Source organism: Macrotis lagotis, chromosome 2, assembly GCF_037893015.1.
Source record: "Macrotis lagotis isolate mMagLag1 chromosome 2, bilby.v1.9.chrom.fasta, whole genome shotgun sequence".
In the NCBI taxonomy this organism is placed as follows: domain Eukaryota; kingdom Metazoa; phylum Chordata; class Mammalia; order Peramelemorphia; family Peramelidae; genus Macrotis; species Macrotis lagotis.
Genome location: NC_133659.1, coordinates 152789160 through 152816046, shown reverse-complemented (window position 1 = coordinate 152816046; position 26887 = coordinate 152789160). Strand labels below are relative to the sequence as shown.

At 36.5% G+C, this 26887-nt stretch overlaps 1 protein-coding gene across 1 annotated transcript in view; it reads left to right on the top strand.

Moving 5' to 3' along the window:
• DISC1 (DISC1 scaffold protein) overlaps positions 1-26887 on the top strand; it is a 534778-nt gene that overhangs the window by 167258 nt on the left and 340633 nt on the right. The window contains 1 exon segment of the mRNA XM_074220919.1: positions 24486-24540. Coding sequence (XP_074077020.1) covers positions 24486-24540 — 55 coding nt within the window.

Here is a 26887-nt window from a genome sequence, read left to right as displayed (position 1 = left end):
TCCCAACTATGGAATATAATTTGTACTCCTTCTTGGCAGATCTCCAACTTCCTTTTTTGTTTCATTTTCCACTTGAGTTTTAAATCCTTGTCCTGTGGTTTGTTTTTTAGTCACCTGGATTTTTTACAGAATTTTTCTTTGCTTATTTTGCACACAGGTTGTCTTGTCTGGTAAGCATTTCTTCCTCACCTTTGTCTCTGAGGTCTTTGTCTTTGTCTCTACATTCTTTCAAGATTTTGCTCAAGGGTCATATTCTATCTGAGACATTTTGTAATCCCCACTGCTGTTAAATGTCTCCTCTAAATTATTTTGCAGTTATTTGGTGTAACATTTTACATGTAGCATTGTCTCCACTCCCTAGATTGTAAGATCCTTTGGGGGCAGAGACAGTTTTGCTTTTGTCTTTATATTTTCGGTTTTAGAAATGAGATAGTAGACATAGTAGTATATAGTGGGTACTGAATAAATGCTTGTGGACAGATTAAAAGCAGCATCTTTTGCTTTACTAGTTAGAAGGCTTTAGAAACTATAGTTAGAGATACCCTCTAATGTGCATCTTTAACCATTCACCAGGAAATAGTTACCAGATCAGCATACTTAGAATGGAGTCTGTCAAAAATTGTGAAGGTAAAGTTGTCTCTAAGCAGAATAAGTCCAGAGGGAAAAATAAAATCTTTCTTCCAAGCCTTCACATAGGTGTAAATCAGAAATGTTTAGAAAGGTGGGAAAAATTATATACTTTACAAATAAAATACAGTTATCAAATGAAACTGAAGTTTACTTTTAAGAAATGAAGCAATTAGAAATTACTTATTAATGGAATCAGATTTGGAGAGATAGTGATTGAAATGAAAACCTTGAGTTACCTCTGGCTCACATATCTAGCAGAATCAATAGAGAGGTTGAACTATTTTCTCTACTCACATCAAAATTGTAATTTCTCTATTTTGAAAGCACAGAATTAGAAAGCAGAAAGTGTCAGAAGTTCTTGAGAAATGACAAGTAAATGGATTTGTGGAAGAAACTGTACTGATAAGAATACAAAATGGTATTGTAGGAAAAAAGCCCTAGACATAAGGTCTGGAGAGACTCTGGGTTGCATCCTAGTACTGGCATTTACTCCACGTTTCACTGATTCCTTGTATTCTCTAAACCTCCCTTTCCTCAGCTTAGATATTCACACTGCCCACATCATAACACTGTTGTGAGAAAAGTACATTATAAACCTTTAAGTACTATATAAATGGGAGCTACTGTTGCTCTATTGCTGTTAGATAGTCAAAGGTTGTTTAACTATATTTCAGTTATAGGAAGTAGGTGATGAGTTTCCTGTTCCTACAGAGCTAATTTGGTTGTTCATTAGCAAACTTTTCTCAGCAGCTTTAGAAGAAACAGTTGTAAATAAAAATTTTTTGGTCTTTTCATAGGATTTCATAGGAGAGACCATGGAAATCACCTCTTCTAAGCAGTCAGCAAAAGAGCAACATGAAAGGGAAAACAAGGCTATAGAGGTTAAGTGTCCAAGGTTGCACCCTATAGCAAATGGCAAAAACAAGATTAATTTTCCCATAGTATTGAAAAAAAGAATCCTTACAGGGAAACCCAGAGAGGGGCAGAGATCATGTGCTGATATGAGGCATTCCATAATTTTGGCTGCTGTCCCAAATTCCCCTTCCCTGGATACAATGTCATGGGAATGGGAGAAGGGGGCAAGGTCATTATCTTCTTGGCTTATGAGTTTTAGTTGTTTGAAACTCATTCTAAGGAGTAGCAGAGGAAGCAAGTTTGATTACAGTGCCTGGGAAAGTCCATTTGGATGAACTAAGTACTTAATTAATTAGAAAGGGAAGTTGTAGGTCTCTTTGAAGTTCCATACAAGCTGTATGAGTAGAAGAAGGGTTATTGGGCAGATGCTCATGAAAGGCTTCTGACAAGGGGAAGTGGTTTATAACTATAACTACAAAAAAAGGCAGCATGATGGTGCAGTGAATAGATCAGTAGGTTGGATTCAGGAAGACTCATCTTGTTCAGTTTAAATCTGGTCTCAGACACTTACTAGCTTTGTTACACTAGGCAAGTCAAGTAACCCCATTTGTCTCAGTTTCCTAACTTGTAAAATGAACTAGAGAAGTGAAATGAATAAAAAGTCCAAGAGACAGAGCTTTTAGATCATTAAAAATCAATTTTTTAATTAGACGAGATGATAATAGATTGACAATCAGTGATCTCTCTCAGTAACCAAAGATAAAACTATGGAGATCTCTGAATACTTAAGTAGCTTTGGAAAAGGATATGACCCTGACAGGTGAAAATGAATGTTGAACAATTAAGGAGGGGGTGAACATATTAATGAAGAGGTGAGTCAAAAGTCTTTAGCCCGTCCTGCTGAGATGGTGGCTCATGAAACTCAACTGCCTCCAGCAGTTTTATCAAAGGAATTCATCTCTACCCAGAGCACCCTGGTTGGTATTCTCCTTCATAAACTGAGTTACCCTAATTTCAAATGGAAAGTTCCAAGGGCAGGATATCATTTGCTAAGGGAATAAATTTTGTTTGTTAGGTCTACTAGTTGGGTGGGGTCCCATCCAAGATTGAAGAGCATATATCCAGAGGATTTGAGCAATCTCATCTATCAACAATGTCCTTTAAAGGCTAATTCCTGCCCATCTGGCATAGAGCCACCCAGCTGCTGCTTCCAGAATGCTCAGGCCATGGATGGTAAGGGAGCCAGCGGAACTTGCAGAGGTTGCTATCACTGAAGCAAGACTCTGTTGCTTCACCCATACCCAGCTCCAGGTCACAGTCTGGGGTCCCAGTCTCAGGAAAAAGAACAGAAGCACAACAGAGCTTAAAGCCTGCAGCAGAGCAGGAACTCTCCTCATGGATCTAAGGCACAGAAGTGTGCTTGGGATCATCTGCAGATCAGAGCACAGACCAGGAGAGCAGTCAGAGCTTCTCATAAAACCTTGGAGGAATTGAGAACTTGCAGGTCCCTGGGGGGGGGGGGGTCCCTGAAAACAGCTACAAAAACCCTCAAAAGCTTAGGAGTGTGTACTCTACCCAAGAGTTAAATCAAGTCATAGGCTGGAGAAATGAACAAGCAAGAGAAGAAAAAAATCTGACCATGGACAATTACTTTGGTCCTATGAATGATCAAAATATACACTCAGAACATAATAGAGTCAAAGGTTCTGATTCCAAAACCTCCAAGAAAAAATGTGAATTGGTTTCAGATTATGGGAAGAGTTCAGAAAAGATTATGAAGATCAAATAAGGGAAGTAGAGGAAAAATTGGGAAGAGAAATGAAAGAAATGCAGGAAAATCATGAAAGCCAAGTCAGCAACTTGGTGAAAAACATACAAAAATACTGAAGAGAACAAGAAAACAACATCTTAAAAACCAATTTGGAAACCAAAATGGAAAAATCAGGTCAAAAGGCCAATGAGAAGAATGCCTTAAAAAGAAGAATTGACCAAATGGAAAAAGAGTTACAAAAGCTCTCTGAAGAAAATAATTCCTGGGGTGGCTAGGTGGCACAGTGGATAGAGCACTGGCCTTGGAGTCAGGAGTACCTGAGTTCAAGTCCAGCCTCAGACACTTAATAATTACCTAGCCGTGTGGCCTTGGGCAAAACACTTAACCCCATTGTCTTGAAAAATCTAAAAAAAACCCTCCAAAACAAAACAAAAAAAGAAAATAATTCCTTCTAAATGAAGGAGTTAAGTGAAGCTGATGACTTTGTGAGAAAGCAAGAAATAAAAAAACAAAACCAAAAGAATGAAAAACTAAAAGAAAATGTGAAATATCTCTTTGAAAAAACAACTGATGTGAAAAACATTTCCAGGAGAGATAATTTAAAAATTATTGGACTACATGAAAGTCATGAGCAATTTTTCAAGAAATTATCCAGGAAAACTACCCTAATATCCTAGAAGCAGAGTGTAACATAGAAATCTCCTGAAGGAGATTCCAAAATGAAAACTGCTAAGAATATTATAGCCAAATTTCAGAATTAACCAACCAAGGAGAAAATATTACAAGCAGCCACAAAGAAATAATTCAAATATCATGGAGCTAATAGGATAATTTTAGCATGATTTTAGCAGCTTCTATGTTGAATGAAGACTCATAAAGTATGGAATATGATATTCTGGAAGGCAAAAGAATTAGAATTATAATCTAGAATCAATTATACAACAAAACTGATCATCCTCTTTCAGGGGAAAAGATGGACATTCAATGAAATAGGGGACTTCCAAACTTTCCTGCTGAAATGACCAGAGCTGAATAGAACGTTTGATATTCAAGTACAGGACTCAAGTGAAGCATTGAGAGGGTGTATGGGAAAGGCAAATCATGAGGGACTTAAAGATGTTAAACTGCTTGGGAAGATGATACTGATTCTCTGAATCAGAAGATGGTACTGGTTACACATATGAACCTTCTTATTTATTAGGCTGGTTCGGAGGAGCATATATTGAAGGTATAATATATTAAAAAGATGGGGGTAATGGGGTAAAGAGGAATGTACTAGGAGAGAGGGGAAATAGAGATAGAATGGTAAGTTATTTCATATACATGAGGTAAGAATAAGGTTTTGCAGAGGAGTAGAAGAGGGGGAAGGTGAGGGGGAGTAGAGAACCTTACTCTCATCAAAAGTGGCTCAGAGAGGGAATAACATACACACTCAATTGGGTATAGAAATCTATCTTATCCTAGAGGAAAATAGAAGAGGAAAAAGAGGGAGCAAGGGGACAGGGAAGAGAAGCAGGTGATAGAAGAGAGGGAAGATCATGAAAGAGGGTAGTCACACACTTTTGAGGAGGAACAGGAAGAAAGGAGAGAAAATAGAATAAATGGGGATATGGGAATAAGATCGAAGGAAATACAACTAGTGAATGCAACTATGGGGAAAAATATTAAAGCAATTTCTCTAATGGATTTATGATAAAGAATGCTATCCATTCCAAAGAAATAGTTGATGGTATCTGAATTCAGAATGAAACATAATTTTTTCTCAGTTTGTTTTTTTGAGGTTTTCTTTTTTTGTGGGGGAGGGGGGTTATGTTTACTTTTACTACATGACTATTATAGTAATGTTTTCATGGCTACACATTTTTAAACCACCAAGTAACTTGCTTTTGCTTTCTCATTGGAGGCAGTGGAGTTAGAGGAAGGTAGAGAATTTGGAACCCAAGGTTTTAGAAGTAACTGTGGAAACTTGATTTTGCATATAACTGTGGGAAAAAATTTAAAAATAAAATAAATAAAAGTTTGATAAAAAAGAGTGACTCCTATATCTTTTCCAAAAAAACCCCCACAAATGGGGTCATGAATAGTCAGACATGATTGAAACAATTCAACAATAAAAATGTCTATGAGAATGGTAGAGGGCTCTGTGTAGAGGGAATGCTTGGAAAGTAAATTGGTTTTGTTTTTGAACTGAAAACATGTTGTTTTAAAAATCACTGTAAATCTGACCTTTTATGAATGGGAATAATTACTGAACCTTAAAGGCTTACTTTACCACTCCCTATCTCTGTGGCCACTGGTCATGCCTTTGTCTATGTCCATGACTTCCAAGAATTCCCATAGTCAGAGTGGATATTGTGAGAAATACATTTGTCAGTCTTGTTTTCACCACAGATATGATTAATGAATATTTAAAAAGAAAATTTAATAAGCATTTACCATGTGTTAGGCATTTTGTTAAGTTCTGAGGCTACAGGGGCAAAAAAATATTTCCCTTCAGACCTCATGTTCTAATGGAACAAATGTGTAAATATATATATATATATATATATATTTATATATATATGTGTGTGTGTGTTTATGTATGATATATATGATATATACATGGGAAATAATCTCAGTGTGAATGGGAATGTACTCATAAGTGGGAATCTAAAAAACCTACAATTGCTCACTTATATCTGACTCTGTGATTCCATTTGAGGTTTTCTTGGCAAAAGATCCTGGAGTGATATATCATTTCCATCTCCAGCTCATTTTACAAATGAGGACACTGGGGGTGGCTAGGTGGCACAGTGTATAGAGCACTGGCCCTGGAGTCAGGAGTACCTGAGTTCAAATCCAGCCTCAGACACTTAATAATTTCCTAGCTATGTGGCCTTGGGCAAGCCACTTAACCCCATTGCCTTGCAAAAAAAACCACAAAAAACCAAAACCAAAACCAAAAAAACCCCAAACAAACAAATGAGGACACTGAAACAGACAGGGATAAAACAGTCAACACAACTAGTAAGTATCTGAATCCAGATTTGAACTCACAAAGAGGAATCTTCCTTACTCTAGACCTGGTGTTCTAGCTACTTCACCACTTAGCTGCTCTAAAAGGTCTGTTATAGAAAGAGGCAGTTGATCTGAGCTTAAAGGAAAATCAGGGAAACTAACAGGTAAAAATAGAATAGAGAACATTTCAGAATGGAGGATAGTGCAAAAGCAGAGAGATGATTGATGGTGTATTAGGTCTGAGAAATGGGGTAGACCAATACTGTTGGATCAGAAACTATGTGGAAATAACTCCAGTGTTAAAAGGATTGGAAAGGAAGGAAGGGACCATGTTGTGAGGGGCTTTAAATGCCAACCAGAGGACTCATTTGCTTTTGGAGAAGTAGGGATTTGTTAACTGGAATTTGTTAAGTGATAGGTGATATGGGCAGACCTATACTTTTGGAAAATCACTGGCAGCAGAGTGAAGGAAGGTTCGAAGTATAGAAAGGCTTGAGGCAAGGAAACAAATTACAAAGCCTTTTTTTTTTTTTGCTTCCTCAAGGGTTTTTTTTATTGTTAAATCCTCTTTTAAATTACCCTTCTTGAAACTGTGCTTGGGTTTAGTCTTATCTTTTAAAGTGATCTTTTTCTAACCTTGTTTTGTGATTTGGAAAGCATCTGAGCTACAATAAAAAAGTGAACTATAAAACTATATTGATCATTTAATTGATCGGTATGGCATATCCATCCTTTGCTGAAAGTTAGGAAAATTTCTCCAGTGCAGGTTTCAGGGTGAGTTTTATTCTTTTTTCCCATTGATGTTGTCTGCAACAGAGACAAAATCAAATCCTCCAGGGGAGCAGTCTTGATTTCTCCTCCTTTCTTCACTGAAAAAGTCTTTTGAAAAAACACTTTTTTAATCTTAGTAGAGGTCATTAGAAGTGGGATTACAGAGACCCTTAGAATAAAACCTGTAAAGAGCTAGCTATTTCTATGCCATTAATGATGTTTTTTTTTTGGTGGGTATTATCTGTGGTGTTTTGGATCTGAAGAGATATATTAAGACTCCTCTCATAGATAGACACGCTGTTCAAAATTTCGGGGGAGTTCCATTCTTCTAGGCATAGTTCACCTTCTGAGACTAGTAACATAAAGAAGACCAAGAGTTCATTTTCTCAATTAGTACTGGGATGCCATTCCTTCAAAAATAGTTGTTGACTATGGGTAGAAGCATTCTAGGAAAATATACATAGAAGAAAATTTTGAGAATAGGAATCTAACCTTGATTCACTTGTTAGTTTATTTTGTGACTGTGGAAAAGTCATTACCTCTTGTTTTTTTACCTGCTTGTAAAATGGGATAGGATCATAGAATTTAAAGCTGAAAAGGTCCTTATAATTAATCTAGTACCACAAACTTATTTTGTACAGGAGAAAACTGATATTTAGAGAGATGACTGACTTACCCAAGGTTACAATGACAGAGGAGCAATTTGAACCCAGGTCCTCTGATTTTTCTCAGTTTCTACTACCATATTAGACCAATTGCTATAAATTCTATAGAATAGTGACACTGGCTTTTTTGCTGTTCCTTTCTCAAAACAGTTCATTTTTAACTCCATGAATTTTCACAAGTTGTACCCCTTGACTGGAATTTATTTCTCCTTTTCTCCACTTTCTGACTTTCCTGGTTTCCTTCATCTCAGCTAAAATAACACTTTCTACAGAAGACTTTCCAACTTTCTCTTAATGCTAGGGCCTTCCCTTAAGGGGTGACAAGGTGGTACTATAGTGCACAGAGTGCCAAGTCTATAGTCCAGAAAACTCATGCTTCTTAGTTCAATTATGGCTGCTGACATTTACTAGCTGTGACATCCTGGGCCAATCACTTAATCCAGCTTTCCTCAGTTTCCTCATCTGTAAAATAAGCTGGAGAAGAAAATGGCAAGCCCCTCTAGTATCTTTACCAAGAAAACCCCAAATAGAGTCATAAGAGTCAGACATGACTAAACTACTACTTCTCATCAAGATTACTTCCTAATTTAGAAGGTATTCACATGCTTGTTTCCATTTTGACTCCCATGTCAGAATTGAAGCTCTTTGAAGACAGAATTGAAACTCTGTTTTTGCCCCTTTTTGTGTATTCCTAGCACCTTGCATAGTGCATGTTACATAATAATCATTTAATAAATACCTTTTGATTGACCCTCTCCTTATGATCTGGCTGTTTTTTCACCAGGTAGTAAATACCTCTTTCTCTTTTTTGCAAGGCAATGGGGTTAAGTGATTTGTCCAAGGTCATACATTAAGTGTCTGAGGTTGGATTTGAACTCAGGACCTCCTGACTTCAGGGCTGGTGCAGTATTCACTGTACCACCTAACTGCCTTCCCCACCCCCCCAGTAAATCTTAATAACAGCTGATGTTTATTTACTGCTTTCAGTTTTGCAAAATGCTTTTTATCTTATTTGATCTTTGCTACACCTGTTAGAAATAGGATCTACAGGGGCTGCTAGGTGGCCCCGTGGATAAAGCACCAGCCCCGGAGTCAGGAGTACCTGGGTTCAAATCCTGTCTCAGACACTTAATAATTACCTACTGTGTGGCCTTGGGCAAGCCACTTAACCCCATTTGCCTTGCAAAAACCTTAAAAAAATAGGATCTACAGGTCTCTCTGGATTTGAAGTGAGAAAACTGAAGGCCCCAGAAGTGACTTACCCAAATAAACACAGGCAGTAAATAGTTGAGAGCCTGGCCTTGAAATATGATTGTCTTGACTCCAAATCCATGATTTTTTTCCATTCTACTCTGTCTTCTTCTTCTATTTATCTACTTTGCTAAAATACAGCCAAGGATTTTGAGACCTAAGAACATACTAGAACAGATCTGAAATCAATTTGTGTCCAGCAAGAAGGGACCAAGGTATTAGGAAAAATTAACCATGGTTTTGTCAGGAACAAGTCATGACATAACACTGAAAGTGCCATGTCAAAGTGGTAGACCATAGAGATGATAAGAAAGGGAATAGTAGAGTCTATTTGGAATTCATTAAAATCTTTGATAGTGGCAGCTAGGTGGCTCAGTGGATAGAGTAACAGCCCTGAAAAAGAGAACAGCTCCTAAGTTCAAATTTGACCTTAGATCCTTACTGGTCATGTGACCCTGGGCAAGTCACTTAGCCCTGTTTGCCTCAGTTTCCTCACATGTAGAATAAGCTAGAGAAGAAAATGGCAAACCATTTCAGGCTCTTTGCTAAGAAAACTCCAAATGGGATCATGAAGATTTGAATATGACTGAAAAACGACTGAACAACAACAAAAATCTTTGATTCCCAAATGTGGCAATCTCCTTAGTGATCTAGGAGAATGTAATTAAGATCAGGTTTTAGAAACTATTTAAATCTTGAGGAATACCTATAAGATTACCATAAAACTAACTGTTTTCCCTTCTATTCTTCCAACCAAGGCTCTAAACTTCCTTCTGTGAGGGAACATATATACATGTTTGGCCTTTTGATTAGGAAGCACTAATTCAGACCATCCTTTGGGTATGTTATTTCTTAGAGACTTTCATCTCAATAATAATTAAGGGGGATATGTCACATAATGTCTTTCAGGGATTTGATTCTAGTTAGTCTGTTAGTCAATAAACATTTATGAAACACCCACTATAATGATTGCACTTGGGATACAAAGAAAAATAAATAACAGTCCCTTGCCCTTTCAGGGTTTATAACTTAATGGGAGAGACAACATGTAACCAACGTATTTGAACAAGCTATGTTCAATAAAAATAAAAATAATCAATAGAAAGATGACACTAGAATTAGTATAAAGGAGGTAAAATCTTAGCTGAGACTTGAAGGAAGCTAGAAGGCAGAGAGAGAGATGAGGAAGGAGAGTCTAGGGGAGAGCATAGAGATTCCAAAAATATCACAGATTGGAAGGAACCTTTGAGATGATCTGGTTCAACCCTTTCATCTTAAAAATCAGAAGACTAGTATAAGACTTTTTATCTAGGGAATGAGAGAGCTAGTATTTAAAACCTCATCTACTCTCTAACTCTCTTACAGCATATTGCTTACATCTTTATCATATTCACTTTTGTACATGGTTTCCATAGAATCCTATAATCAATAACTGAAAAATATACATATCTTCTATTCTCCTATTAGATTATAAACTCCTTGAGGATGTGGTCCATATCTAATTTATATATTTATGACCCCTGGTGTCCAGTACAGTGCCCTACCCAAAAATGTTTGCTTAAATTGATAGTCTTTTGAGAATCTGGAAGCTTCCCACATATTAATTTTTGAGACTTACTCCTCAGAAGGAATCCTCTGCTAAAAGCCCTTCTTGTTTGCTTTTTTCATCTTGAGTCCATAGGATTCTGAGTAAAATATTTTTTTGACTGAACAAGCAATACTAACCAGTTTCCAAATCAGAGTCTTTGCTTGCTTGAATGAAGTAGAATTTATTGAGCATTGTGTCATGTGATATAATCTTTGCCCTCAAGAAGCTTATATTCTAACATGGAGAGACAAGACATATATGGGGATGGAAACAAGGGAATTTTGTTCTGGATGAGTGTGTCACAGGAATGATAATCTGATCTATAGTGCAATCAATTCAAATCTCTTTTCCAGAAACAGTGTTGGCATTGACTTGATTAACCTACCCAGAGGAAAAAAGGGGAAAGCAAGGGGTTGAGTTTAACAGTAGTAGGACAGATAGAAACACAGCCAGACATGGTAGGGAAAGAATCTGTTTTAAAAATAAGATTAATGTTCTTTCTAACTTGATTGTTTCATTCTAAAGCACAATTTTGGCAAAAGACTACATGCAGTTACATGGGAAGAAGGACAGCTAGATATAATGTGAAACATGATTTTGCACTGACTAGATAATAGTGAGCTAGTTGAGTTTGAGCTCAATTATTCACCAATAGAGACAATTTAGTACCTGAAGTTTAGAGAATTCTGTAATGATCAGTATGAGAGACAAAGTAGATAGAGATCTGGCCATGGTACCAGGAAGACCTGGATTCAATTCAAACTACCTGCAGGATGCTAGGTAAATTATTTAATCCTCCATTACCCTAGGAAACTCTAAGATCGGAATATTAATCTCATCCCCATTTTTTTGGCCATTGACTCTTTTGGAACTCTGGTGAAGCCTATGGGCTACTTCTCAAAATAATGTTGTTAAGTACATAAAATAAAATGCACAAAATTACAAAAGAAACCAATTATAATGTAATGAAATAGTTATCCAAATGCTTAAAAAAACAAGTTCACAGACTTTAGATTAAGAATTGTTAGTCTAAGACTAAATTGAAGAGAAGGTGCTAACCTTACATTGGCAGAGAAAGTTTTTCACGTAGTATCTCTCTACACCAATGAACTTAGTAAATGGAGTGACTCTCACACATTGGACAGGACATATGTCTTCTTCATTACTTAATAGAATCTTCCAATGTCCAGAAGAATTGTTCAAATTGAAATCACCGTCTTTATTACAGATCATGCTATTTAATACATCCCCCTTGTAATGTGTGATTGTGTCAGCAGCCAAGTTAAAAGGACCTGAGGAGAGAAAAGGGTCAAGCAAAAGATGAAAACTCATATTTCCTAAAGCTGGTTCCTCTGCTGCTCTTAGTCACCTGCCAGCTGAAGGAAAGGTTGAAGAGCCTGGTAGTAATTGGTGAGGTTGTTAATGTCAAATGATTCCTGGATTTTTTTTTCTTCCCCTTAACAAGGACCAGGTCAGCTGTCATTCTTCTCATTCTGTCATGAAGGCAGGTATTGCCATCCTGCCTCTGTAACAATCCCACAATCTCTCATTGGGGGGTGGAGGAGAAAGCAGGGCAGGGGGATGAGGAGAAGGGAGAAATCTGTTTTAAGACAAAGGATGATGTTCTTTCTAACCTCATTGTTTCATTCTAAAGCACAATTTTGGCAAAAGGTTGCATGCAGGCATGTGGGAAGATGGATAGCTAGGTGCCAAGATTGATAATACAGGTCCCACAGAAGTCCCTTCAGTGCTAAGGTTGTATGTGCCTAGATTCATAAGATAGTCTTTAGAGACCTGGGATTTTTTTGTCTCTATTTCTAGTCTCTGAAAAGCAAGTCACCTATTATGTACCTTATTTTCCTTGCATGTATAATGCATGTTAATTATTTTAACTGTCTGGTTTTCTGGAAATTTTTATGTGTCTGTGTGTCTGTGTTACCAGATAGTCTGAGGACCCATTAATTCAAAGAAGAGATTTAAATTGTATAGCAAAATGAATGACAAGAGAGATTTCCTTCCTATACATATGATACCATGTGTAGTACTAGTGGGGTGCACCAGTGGGGAGGAATAATGTATTGGGAAAACACATGACTAAGGGAAACACCTCGCCTGAACACATATATCAGGCTCCACTCCTGTCTTTGATGTTACAGGACCATCTATGTCCTTTGCTGATGTCACTGCTAGGTAAGCTGAATTATGAACTGGAGTCTTTTTTTTTCTGCCCTTCTCTCTCTCTCTCTCTCTCTCTCTCTCTCTCTCTCTCTCTCTCTCTCTCTCTCTCTCTCTAGAACATCCAAACTGTGCTGTTGCACTGTTCACTGCCGACCTTCAGCTATATATGACCTCTTCTTCCCAGTAGGAGGGATCTGTCAGCTTTTTAGCTTGATAGCAAGTAGGCATCAGATTTAGCTCATTTGTGACAAAAATTTCAGGCAGCAGGAGAAACCCTTAGGCATCTTTAAATCTATCTTCTGAACTTGTATGTTTATTACTTTCTCATTTGACTCTTTCAATATCATTCTTGTCTGAGTTAAGGTGGTAAAGGTCCCCAGCCCCTGAAGATAATTTCCCTGTGGTCTATTAGCAAATGAAAAAGTTTAAGGTTAGTTAAAATTATGATGGGAGTATTTCTTTCCAACTGTTCCTTCAGCTTTCCTTCATGTTTTGTACCATGTTCTGGAGCTAGACATAGCAGGAAAAACTGTAAAAGATGTCCTTTGTGCACCCACCCCCAAGTAAGACAAGTAGTTTTGCTAGCATTTATTAAGACTCTGTTAAGTGGGGCAGCTAGGTGGCGCAGTGGATAGAGCACCAGCCCTGGAGTCAGGAGGACCTGAGTTCAGATCCAGCTTCAGACACTTAATAATTACCTAGCTGTGTGACCTTGGGCAAACCACCCCATTTGCCTTGTAAAAACCTAAAAAAAAAAAAAAAGACTATTAAGTAACACACTAAGTGGTGCTAAATGGTAGGTATACAAAGACAGTCCCTTCCCTATGCCCTGCTCTACTTAGTAGAAAAACAATGAAATATAAAATGAATACAGTGAATCTCATCACCTCAAAATTAGAATAATTCAACCAGGCACTCAGATCACACCCATAGATCATGAAAAATAAGACATTTTCATTTCTGAACCGAATGGTTCAGGAGAATGAGCAGATCTTTGATTTCATTGGTATAAAGAGCTTTCAGATGAGAAAACTTCTACTAATGCTGATTGATGAGATCATGGACCTATAGTACCCTTAGGTAATTCCACTTCTCACTGGTAAAGGAAGGCCAACACCTTCTCTTCAACTTTGAATCTTAAAGAATTATCTAGAGCACTCAGAGGTTAAGTTATCTGCCCTGGGTCCTACACCAAGTAGGTCTCCAGAGGTAAAACTGGAACTCAAATCTTCTTGATTCTAAGACCAGCTCTCTCTCCACTTTGCCATGCTCTAACTTGGCTTAGACCATTCTTATTCTGGCTCCTTTGATACCTCCACCTATATAGAAGCTTTTCTATTCTCTAAAAGTGTCTCATTATGTCCCCTGAATAAACAATATGTTCCAGCATTGATCTTTGTCTTGGTCTTTACAATTGTTTGGAGGACTGAACCCCAAGTATTATTCAACAAAACCTTGTCTTGGGCAAAAAACAAAGCTTTATTATTGTCACGGGTATTTATTTAAAAATTTATTTATTTATTTAAAAATATTTCATTTGTTTTCCAAATATATACCATAGTATTCTCTACCTACCATTTTTGTAAGGTTTTGAATTTTACAATTTCCTCCCCTCCCTTCCCGGCCCCTACCCCCCACAGAAGGCAGTCTGATAATCTTTACATTGTTTCTATGCTATACATTGATCAAAATTGAATGGTGTTGAGAGGAAAAAAGAATATTCTTGAGGAAAAAATAAAATATTAGAGATAGAAAAATTATGTAGTACATAAGACAACTTTTTTTAAAAATTGAAGGTAATAGTCTTTGGTCTTTATTTTTAACTCCACAATTCTTTCTCTGGATACAGATGGCATTCTCCATTGAAGATACCCTAAAATTGTCCCTGATTATTGTACTGATTGGATGAACAAGTCCATTAAGGTTGATCATCATCCCTATGTTGCTGTTAGGATGTGCAATATTCTTCTGGTTCTGCTCATCTTGCTTAGCATCAGTTCATACAAGTCTTTCCAGGCTTCTCTGAAATCCCTTCCCTCCTGGTTGCTAATAGAACAATAGTGTTCCACAACATACATATACCTCAATTTGTTCAGTCATTCCCCAATTGATGGACATTCACTTGATTTCCAATTCTTTACTACCACAAACAGAGCTTCAATGAATATTTTTGTGCAAGTGATGTTTTTACACTTTTTCCATGATCTCTTCATGGTATAGACCCAGTAGTGGTATTGCTGGATCAGAGGGTATGCACATTTTTATTGCCCTTTGGGCGTAATTCCAAATTGCTCTTCAGAAAGGTTGGATCAGTTCACAGCTCCACCAATAATGCATTTGTGTCCCAGATTTCCTACATCCTTTCCAACATTGATCATCGTCCTTTCTGGTCATATTGACCACTCTGAGAGGTGTGAGGTGGTACCTCAGAGATGATTTAATTTGCACTTCTCTAATCAGTAATGATTTGGAGCAGTTTTTCATATGAGTATGGATAGCTTTGATTTCCTCATCTGTCATGGCTTTTTCTGACACCATCCATAACATAGTTTTGGGGTGTAATTTCCCAAATAAGCTATAAGAACCTGAAATTTTCTGTTTTTGTTTCTAGCCTGAAACTAAAGCAATTGGAAGAAAGAAAACTTGTTTCTGTAAGTTCCTATGCTCACTCAGGGGTCCTTTAATTAGTTTGCTACCAAAAATATTTTCACCCAGAATTTTCTTTGCTGTTCACCGTCAGTACTGCTTCATTTTTTTTTTTGAGTTCTGGATAACATAGTTTGCATTCTACCTGCATCTCCTATTGCAGTAACTTGCAATTTCTCAATTGAGCAGGGAAAAAAAAACTTAATCATATGTTGATCTGAAGGATAAAGGGATTATTTAGGTTTTTTGCTGTATAGCACCCATCATGTAGAGTGGAGATTTTTCCTTTTCTTGGAATGGTAAGCATTCATATGCATAAGCTTAATAATTTATATAATTAAAAGTAAAAATTTATAAAGCTTGACACCAACAACACTCCTCCACCTACCCATAACTACTGACTAGAATATTTTTCCCTCATTGATGTTATTATATAACTGAGAGGGGCTTGATTACTTTTAGCTGAATAAACTAGCAATGACCTTACTATTGTAAGAAATGAGCAAATAGATGATTTCAAAGAGACATAGAAAGATATGTTAGAACTGATGCAGTGAGAAGTGAATAGAACCAGAAAAAACAAATTATAAGGTAACATCATTATTTTAACAATTAAAAAACTAATTAATGAAATAAACAGAATCAGGTTAATGAATTATTTAATAATATCAGCACTCTAAAGAAAAACAACCTTGAAAGCTGTTAGAACTACAGTGATCATTCAAGATTCTAGAGGACTGATATTGAAATATACTATCCCCACTCTGACAGAGAGATGATGGATTTAGAATGCAGAATGAAACATTTTACATATAACCAATGAAGGAATTTGTTTTGCTAGATTATACACATTTGCTACCAAGAATTCATTTTACTTTGCTCTTTCTTTTTTAAATTGTTGTTGGGGTCAGAAGAAGGAGAATATAGATTTCTGTTAATTTAAAAGAATTAAAAAATAGAGAACTGGGAGGGAGATGAAGGAAAAAAAATCCCAATTGCCTGAAGACCATTTAAACTAATTCTGGAGAAGTTCATCAACAAAAGTTTGGCTACCAGTTTGCTTTTTTTTTGAAAAATCAAACAATCTATTATAAAGGATCCACCAAAATACCTTTACAAGATTTTATTTCTAATACTGGTTAACTAGAGGAGAGAAACAGGAAATATATTAAGCGCTTAATGCTGTTTATTTCATATGAGTCTAATTTCCAAAATTTTCCTAAGAAAAGAACCTTATAACCTCTTCTTATTTGATAAATGTAGCATAGTCTCTTTTACATAATCAACTCAATTCTTAGTTGTGAAATAAGAAGTTTGGCTTTACCCTGAAGAGACATATTTGTAAAAAAAAATACTAGAATTTAAATTTCCAAATGAAAGTTGTCTCCATTAAAACAGATCATATTATATACTTCCTCTAATAATGCTGCCTCTTTTGATGAAACTTCTTTTGGAAATATCCTAAAACATAGACATGCTTTTGTGAATATCTTAGTAACTGCTTGCCCTTTTGTAAAGGGTCTTAAATAACTATCATGAAGCACTTGGAGACATATCTGTGAATAAAGTGGGTAATCAAGTGAGAGTATTATTTTGTGTCAAAAATGAGATGATTTTAAAGTAATTTAATTGGATTTTTGTTGTGGCCTGTAAATAGGTCTTAATAGAAAGTCCAAGAGAAGATTTCTCCAAAATAGTTTAAATAATTTTGTCATTGTTAAAATGAGAGCATGGCCTCCCCAAGTGTTAACTTTGAAAATAAAATCTATTTAAATGTATAGTTCCTGGTTAAAAGTAACTAAATCTCAGGAATTTCTAGTCAAACGTCATTTAGATATTTCTAATATGACACCCAATTAGAGATGTTGATGTGAAATCATAGGTTTATAAGATGTCCAAAGATTTTTGACATAATTGAATACATTCAAATTCAGATTGGTCACTTTGAAATTATCCAGTTTGTAGACAATCTACTTTATGCTTTGTGACTAATTCCTGTTAACTTTGATTAGTGTGAACAGAAGAAATGTGACAATGTAAATATTAGGCTAAGCAAATCAAATATCTTGACAATCAACCAATTATAATCACAATAATTAATGATTTTGTGGGTCTCTTAAATTTGTACTGTATTTTAGGATCATATAAAATAAATCTCTGGGTCACCTATATCAATACTTCCCTCCATGATCATATCTACTTGAGAATTGACTAATTTACCTTCAGGAGGTATGGCCAGATAGGGCAAAATGTACACCTGAGAGGGTGCTGTGATCCATTCAGATTTGAAGGGTAACTATTATCATCAGTGATTACTGCCCCATGAGATGATGTTTATTCTTATTTTACTATTTGAGTGGTGGAATTATTTCACTACTATATAAAAGAAAATATTTGATAAGAGGGTCATTATTTTCTCCATTTATTTTTAGTTCTTTGTTTTGGTATGTGATCTATTCTATTTCTCATCTCTTCGAACAACAGAAGCTAATCTGGTTGACATCTAATATTATTATCCTTCTAAGTTCAAATTTGACCTTATACTTAATAGCTGTGTTACCCTGGGCAAGCAACTTAAATCTATCTCAGCTTCTTCATCTGTAAAATGAGCTGGGGAAGGAAATGGCAAACCCATCCAGCATCTTCGTCAAGAAAATCCCAAATGAAATCACAAAGTTAGACCTGACTAAAATGACTCAACAACAAGGATGGCAATAACAATGATGATGGTCTTCTGACCATCAGGTTTCAAAGATGAAATATTTATCATTCCCTGGCAGTTTTAACTATCCAGGAGAGTCATGTGAGGACCCTGAATGTGAACCTAATCAGATTGGCACCAGTTCTCATCAGTGGTCATTTTTTCCAGGATTGGAATTGGACCCTGCCCCCTCCATCCTAGAGGGCAAAATATAGGCTCTTTGTAGGGTCTGACTTTGTTTTAAATGTACAAGCATGCTAAAGGTACTATTTTGGTCAGTGAAATCTTCAATACATCGAATGCTTTTTTCACTCAAATGCTTCTAAACAGATAGGTCCATTACTTCACTGTTTCTGTCCTTAATGCATGAGTTATCCTTTGTGGTTTCCTGTGGAAAATCTATTTACAGCTAGGTGTTAAGTGCTTATTTTAGATCAACTCAGTTAAAAATAACTTACTTGAAAAGGTGCTCTATTTATCAGCAATTCAATTCAGCAACCATTTATTAAATTCCTACTATGCTCCAGGACTTGTGCTAGGTCATGGATACCAAGATAAAATATCATACAGTCTGTCCCTACATTTGAGGAACTTATTTGTATTTAGAGGGATTTAATAGCTATGGAAAAGGTTGATGCAAAATAGAGAGCAATGCAGAAAAGGAATAGATTCAGACAAAGTGCTCTAGGAATAGTTGAAAAGAGAGAGAATACTTTCAGCATGAAGGCCACCCTGAAGAAGTGGCAACTTCATTAAACCCTGAAGAAAGATATGAATTGGGGTGGCTAGGTCGCATAGTAGATAAAAGCACCAGCCCTGGAGTCAGGAGTACCTGGGTTCAAATCTAGTCTCAGACACTTAATAATTACCTAGATGTGTGGCCTTGGGCAAGCCACTTAACCCTGTTTGCCTTGCAAAAAAAAAACTAAAAAAAAGAAATATATGAATTTTAAAAGGTAGAGGTAAGAGGGAGTCCATTCCATGCATGAGGAACAATTTATGAGAATACAGAGTTGGGAAAATGTAAGACTTAGGCAACAGCTATAAAAGTAGTTTCATTGGAATGTAGACTGCATGAAAGGGAACAATGTAAAATAAGGTTGAAAAAATTGTCTCAAACTAGATTATGGAGCTGCTTAAATATTAAACTAAGGAGATTGAGGATAGGTATTTATGTACTAGAGATTTTATTGTTTATACATTTATCTGGCTGTTGTCTCTATAACAGAGAAGAAACATGATCATTTCTACGCTTTAGGAAGATGATTTTGGTAGAAGAAATAGATAAGAGTCAGGGAGAACACCTAGGCTCAGTCATAGTGGAACTCATAGACTAGAAGTGGGAATAAGACACAAAAATGGTTAAATCTAATATACAATAGTGAATGATAAGTAAATGGGTGAGTTTCAAAAGAAAGTGCTAAAATTAATTAAAGAAACACTAGGACATAGGAAAGAGTAACATATGAAATAAAAAGTTTCATGTTGCATGAGTAGATGTAGTACTGACATTGATAAGTACATAAATGTGTCAGAGCATCAAAATGTGATAAAGGCAGTAAAGGTCATTAAGTATTCATTTTTTGGAATGGGGATGTAAAGATAACCAACATTAAGAATTTAAAGAACAAACTTATTTTGGGCATAGGATGGGATGAACTAGATGGCCTTAGAGGTGCTTTTTAACTGATATTCTGTACTTGCTTTTGTAAAATGTAACTACTGAGTCACTGCATGCAAATTTGTTTTTAAGAGGCTTTGCAGGGCAGATAACTATTGATTGCAAGAGGAATAGGGATAAATGATAATCCCTAGAGGTGACTTTAGTCAATAACTTTAACCTTCTCCCTGTTCCAAGTTATGTTAGTACTTGGATTTCAATTTAAATGTTGCCTTCTTCCTTCTTATAACTTTTGATAAAGATTCAAGGAACAAATGATGCAGGGAGTTCACAGATTGGTTGGGCAGAGTTCATTGTGACTGACCTTGCCTGAGTTATCATGAGGGAACTGATGCAGGAGGTAATTAAGATATATACTGATTGGTGTTCAGCAATCTTGTGGTATAGTCTGAATTGTGATTTCACTTTTATATACATCTGCCCTCCCAAATAGATTGTAATCTCCTTAAAGAACTGGACCTTGGATTACGACGATAATGACCTGATAAAGAAAAAATGCCTCATAATTATATATGTATAATGAAAAGAGTATATTTGGAATCATAAAATTTGAGGGTTGAGTCCTGGATTTGAATCATTTGCTAGCTGTGTGACCTTGATTCATCGTTAACCTGTTTGAATCTCAGTTTCAGCTGTAAAACATGAATACTAGTAGTTGCACTATTTACCTTGCCAGGGTAGTTGTGAAGGAAGCCCTCTGAAAACTGTACTTGGCTTTTTAAAAATTTGTTATTTATTATTATCTATTTATTTTTTGTTTATTTATTTTGTATTATTACAATAATCTTGTGAGAATAAACATAACCCCCTCCCCCCAAAAAAAGATGAGAAACCTCAAAAATAGTGAGAGAGAAAAGATGTACTTCAGTCTGTGTTCAGATTTGAATGGTTGTCTACAATAGTCATGCTGTAAAAGTAAATTTAACCATCCCCTCTCTACCAAGAAATAGAAACCTCAGGAAAAATAAAGTAAGAGGGGGAAAAAAAGTGTGTTTCAGTCTGTATTTAGATACTATTAATTCTGTCTTTGGGATGGATAGCATTCTTTATCATAAGTCCATTGAAGAAATTGCTGGAATATTTTTTCCCACAGTAGTTATTGCTAGCTGTATTTCTCTCCTTCCTATTCCTTCCCACCCCATTAATTCTATTATCTCTCTCCTAGCTCCCTGTTACCCCTCAAAAGTGATCTGTGTCTGTTTAACCTTTCCTACAATCTTCCCTCTCTTCTGTCACCTATGTCCCCTCCCTACACTCCCCTTGTCCTCTTTCTCCCATTCCTTTTCTCTCCTATTTTTCCTCTAGGGTGAGATAGATTTCTATATCCTATTGAATGTGTATATTATTTCCTCTCTGAGCCACTTCTGATTAGAGTGAAGGCTCACTAATCTCCCCCCACTCCCACAAACCACCACCTTCCTCCCACTCCAATGCAAAAGTTTTTTTCTTGTCTCTTTTATGTGAAATACCTTAGCCCATTCTATCTCTCCTTTCCCTTTCTCCAGTGCATTCCTTTCTCATTCATTAACTCCATCTTTACAATATATTATACCTCCATGTTCAGTTCCCTCCTGTGCTTTGTCTACATATGCTCCTTCTAACTGCCCTAATAAATGAGAAAGTTCATATGAGTTATCAGTATCTTCTTCCCATGCAAGAATACACACAGTTCAAAATCATTAAATTCCTCATAATTAGTCCTTCCTGTCCACCCTCTCTGTGGTTCACCTGAGTCCCATACTTGAAGATCAAACTTTCTGTTCAGCTCTGGTCATTCAACAGGAAAGTTTGAAAGTCCTCTATTTCTTTATTTCCATTTTATTTATTTATTTAAGGCAAAGATGTTAAGATCGCCTTGCCCAAGGTCACACAGCTAGGCTATTTTTTAAGTGTCTGAGGCCAGATTTGAGCTCAGGTCCTCCTGACTTCAGGGCCATTTCTCTATCTATTGTACAACCTGGCTGCCCCCTTGAAAGTTCCCTATTTCATTGAATGTCCATCTTTTACCCTGAAAGAGGACGTTCAGTTTTGCTGAACATCTTGGTTGTAATTCAAGCTCTTTTCCTCCTGGAATATTATATTCCAAGCCCCATGGTCCCTTAATGTAGAAGCTGCTAAATCTTGTGTAATCCTGTTGCTCCACCATATTTGAATTGTTTTTTTATAGTTACTTGCAATGTTTTCTCCTTGACTTGGAAGTTCTGGAATTTTACTATAATATTCATTGGAGTGTTTATTTTAGGATCTCTTTCAGGAAATGTTTGGTGGATTCTTCCAATTTCTATTTTACCCTCTGTTTCTAGGACATCAGGGCTGTTTTCCTGGATAATTTCTTGAAAAATGAGGCCCAGGCTCTTTTTTGGTTCATGACTTTCAGGTCAATCATTTTTAAATTATCTCTTCTGGCTCTGTTTTCCAGGTCAGTATTTTTTTTTTCCAATGAGCTATTCCATATTTTTCTTTAGTTTTTCATCCTTTTGGTTTTAAATGAAGTCACCAGCTTCCCTTATCTTCATTCTACATTTGAAGGAGTTATTTTCTTCTGAGAGCTTTTGTATCTCCTTTTCCATCTGGCCAATTCTGCTTTTTAAGGCATTATTCTCCTCATTAGCCTTTAGATGGTTTTTTTACATTTGACCTAAACCATTTTCTTAAGATATTATTTTCTACAGTATTTTTTGGTAATTCCTTCACCAAGCTGTTGACTTGGTTTTCATGATTTTCCTACTTTGTTTTCATTTCTCTTCCCAATTTTTCCTCTATTTCTTACTAGCTTTTCAAAATTCTTTTTGAGCTCTTATATATTTTTCTTGAATTCAGAAGGGTTGACTTTGCTAACTTCTGAGTATATATTTTGATCCTCCATGGGATCAAAGTAATTGTCCATGGTCAGATTTTTTTTTCTTTTGTTGTTTGCTCATTTCCCCCAGTCTATGACTTGATTTTTACTCTTTAGTATGGTGGGGCTTTACTTCCCAAATGGAGGATGCATTTTCCCAAGCTTTTGAGGGTTTTTTAAGGGACATACCCAGTGACCTCAATTCCTTATGAGAAATTCTAACTCCTCTCCTGGCCTGTGCTCTGCCATGACAGAACAGCTCCTTTTACTGAGAGTGGAGCCCCAGACGTCAATCTTGATCTGAGTATGGGCAAGGCTACAGAATCTTGCCTCAGGGATAGATAGCAAGAGACCTCTAGTCTCCCCTGACCCTCCTACCATCCATGGGCTGTGCTCTGGAAGCAGCTGCCGAGTGGCTCCCTGCCAGGTGGCTCCCCAGGTCAGCTCGCAGTTCCCAGGGCCAGAGTTACATGGAGGCTTGTGCTGGACTGTGCTCTGTGCTTACTCTGGTGTAGCAGAGTTTTCCCGCTGACCTTCCAAGTTGTTCTTGTAAATCCCTGGACTGAGATCCCATGGATCCAAGTGCCCCTAGGAACACGGGAACCCCCTAGGCTGTTCCTGGATAACTGGAATTGGTTTGCTCTGGTGGTTGGCATGCCCAGGCTGTGCTGTGACCCTTTCTAACTCTGGTGAAATAGACCCTTCCTCTCAGGTCTTCTAAGCTGTCTTGGGCTGGAAAATTGTTTCCTTCAGTCTTTCTGTGGATCCCACATGGATACCACCACTCTAGAATTTGGTTAGAGTCATTATTTAGGGGTATTTGGAGTGGTCTGGGGGAGAACTTCACTCCATATTGGCTCCCCCCTGTCAATTCTTAACAACATGAATATTAACTATTTGTACCATATGGACAATTTAGAGCAACCAGGGGGTATAATAGAGTACTGGACCTGGCATCAGGAAGACCTGAGTTCAAAGCCAGCCTCTTATATTTACTATTTCTGAAGCCCTGAGCAAATCACTTAACCCTTGTTTGCCTCAGTTTCTTCAATGTTAAAAAGGGGATAATAATAGCACTTACTTCCTAGGGTTGTTGTAGAAGATCTGATAAAATAGTATTTATAAAATACTTTTCATAGTATCTGTCTTATAGCAGATGCTATTGAAATGCTAGTTATTACTATTATTAATTATTACTCTGGGGATGTATAAGTAGCTCCATTTTAATCCCCTGCCATCAAGCACTGCCTCCTCTCTCCATCAGTAGACCTATGCTCAGAAAAATGAAAATTAATTTGAATATTAGCTTAATTAAGCTATTAAGATAAAACTGAACAAATAATAGAAAACATACCATTCTAATAAAATCAAATTATAATCATTTTTTGCTGGTATAAATGTTGCTATTTCTACTTAGCAAGAAAGATAATTGCATATTTACTTTAGTTTTAGTTATTATTTAGGACCTATGATTTGATCAATGTAGGAAGCTCGCAGTGCAGAAAGTTTCTTCTGGCTTGCAGAGTAACAATTTTTCTACAAATTACAGTTTTTCTTTTTAGGTTTTTTTGCAAGGCAATGAGTTAAGTGACTTGCCCAAGGCCACACAGCTAGGTAATTATTAAGTGTCTGAGGCAGGATTTGAACTCAAGTACTGCTGACTCCAGGGTCGGTGCTCTATCTACTGCGACACCTAGCTACCCCTAAAAATTGCAGTTTTGAACTCACCTGATATCTCTGAGAAGTTAAGAGGTTTACCCATAATCACACAACTCATGTATGTTAGAGGGAGAAAGTGAAACTATATCCTCCTCACTTGACTCCAGTTCCCCTACTCTATGTCTCTGTTTGATAGTGTTTTACTGTCTCTAATTATGACCTTTTTTCTCCTTTTTTATTTCTATTCTTCTAGCCTCCAAGAAAGGGAGCACTTACTCAAGTTGACCATTAAAGAAACAACTTCAAAGGTAAGTTTCCCAAAACTATGATTTTTACCAATCATATATAAAATATGAAGAAGTTGCTTTCTTGAAATATATCTGAAATTTGAGAAAATATGTATATATACACACATTTATGTATAATATACACACATATATGTATGTTCCTTATCTATTTCATGTCTAGACAATAGAGTGTTAGAGTCATATATAGCAAACGGAAATTCCAAGAAACAGAGTTTCTAAGTAATAAATTATCAATATATTAATTGGGCTAGTCAATAATTAACAAATTGTTGGTCAGTGTTTTTCTCTCAGTAACCAAAACACCTTAAATTGGGTGAGTACTTTCAGACAGGGCATTCCCTTGAAAAATGAAATTCAACCCCAATTGGTGGACATTTAATAAGGAGGTGGGCTAAAAGTCTTCAGTTTCTCCCCATAAGAGTATAGCTTGATCATAATTCTCAACAGGTTCAAGGCATCTGAGCAGGAAAGTCACTTAAATCTGGACTTCTCTAGCTAATTTTCTTCTTCATAAACTGAGTCTCCTTAAACTCTAATGGAGGGGACTAAGGATAAGGAGATATGTCCTTGAGAAGGGATCTAGCTAAGACTGACTTTTGTTTATAGAGTAAACATAAAGTAAGAGTCCCTGCCCAGGTTTCCCCCTGCCTTGGACTTGGGGAAAAGATTATCTTACTCATTTATACCCTTCAAAAACTGACTGACCTTTTTTGGAGTGGGGTCTTAACAAAATTAGTAGGAAAAGAATGAATTGCAAGTTAATAATTAGCTATTAATATAATAACATAATATTAATTTCTCTCATTTGGATGAGTTTAGTTTTTTTAAGACCCTTTTGTAATAAAGGAAGATGACTTAAAGGAGTCAGGTACCAGAGAAACTCTCTGTGCTTGTATTTCTGGCTTATAATCACTGTAGAAATGAATTTATTGACTTTTCCTTTAGAAACCTCTGTCAGTTTTATGAAATGAGAAAAGATACCTACTGTTCACAATTAAATTCTTTTGTTTAAAAAGACTTTTGGTATAAGAACAATCATAAAAAGTTAATTACTTCTCCTACAAAGAAGACAGAATTCAGTCATCCTTACAAAAAGAAAAGTAGTAAAAAGTACATTTTCTAGTCCTTCTGTTAGTCTGAGAACTTGCCTGTCTGCCTTTTATGGTTACATTCTAAAATTGTAGTTTGATCTTGAAAGAATTCAATTTTTCCAGGTAAGTATTTGAACTAAATCATCCAGGTTTTTTTTTTTTTTTTTAGGTTTTTGCAAGGCAACCGGGGTTAAGTGGCTTGCCCAAGGCCACACAGCTAGGTAATTATTAAGTGTCTGAGACTGGATTTGAACCCAGGTATCCTGATTCCAGGGCTGGTGCTTTATCCACTATGCCACCTAGCTGCCCCTAAATCATCTAGGATTTAAAGTGGTGGGAAAATGTTTCATTTGGCCAAGATAGACATAGTTTCCATCAGATTGTAAGCTCCTTCAGGGCAAGTGATGGAAAATGTTTCTGACAGGGCACTCCCTTGAAAAATTAAATTCAACCCCAATTGGTGGACATTTAATAAGGAGATGGGCTAAAAGTCTTCAGTTTCTCCTGATAAGAGTATAGCTTGATCATAATTCTCAAAAGGTTCAAGGCATCTGAGCAGGGAAAGTCACTTAAATCTGTACTTTTTGTTTTTAGATTTTTTTTAGTTTTTTTGCAAGACAAATGGGGTTAAGTGGCTTGCCCAAGGCCACACAGCTAGGTAATTATTAAGTGTCTGAGGCTGGATTTCAACTCAGGTACTCCTGACTCCAGGGCGGTGCCTCTATCCACTGTACCACCTAGCTTCCCCAAGGACTGCCTTTTGTTTCTTTTTATATCCATCCCCCTTCATCTAGCACAGTGTCTGACAATAACAGGCACTCAATAAATATTTATTAAATTGAATAATCTGAGTAGAACAGAAACCCTGAAAAAAGTATCCTTAGCATAAGATCCCTAAATAAGCTGTAGATGAACTGAAAAGTGAGACCAGATTATTGTGGATGATCATTAAATTCAATTGTGACCAAAGCCCTGGGCACAAATCACTTTTCTCAGGTCTTACAGATGAGTTGACAGTAGGCTGAGAGAAACAGGAAAATAAAAGACTGATTGTCAGAAAGTGAGATAACTTTTTTCTTGGGGAATAGAAAAATTCTATTCCTCAAGGTAAAAGGCCATCTAGCTCACTAGACATACATAGTGCCTGGTACAGTGAAGGCACTTAATAAATACTTGTTCCTTCCCTCTTTCTCCTTTATTTTTTATTGGTGGGAAAACTGAGACCAGGGAACTCATGTGACTTATCCAGATAGTAA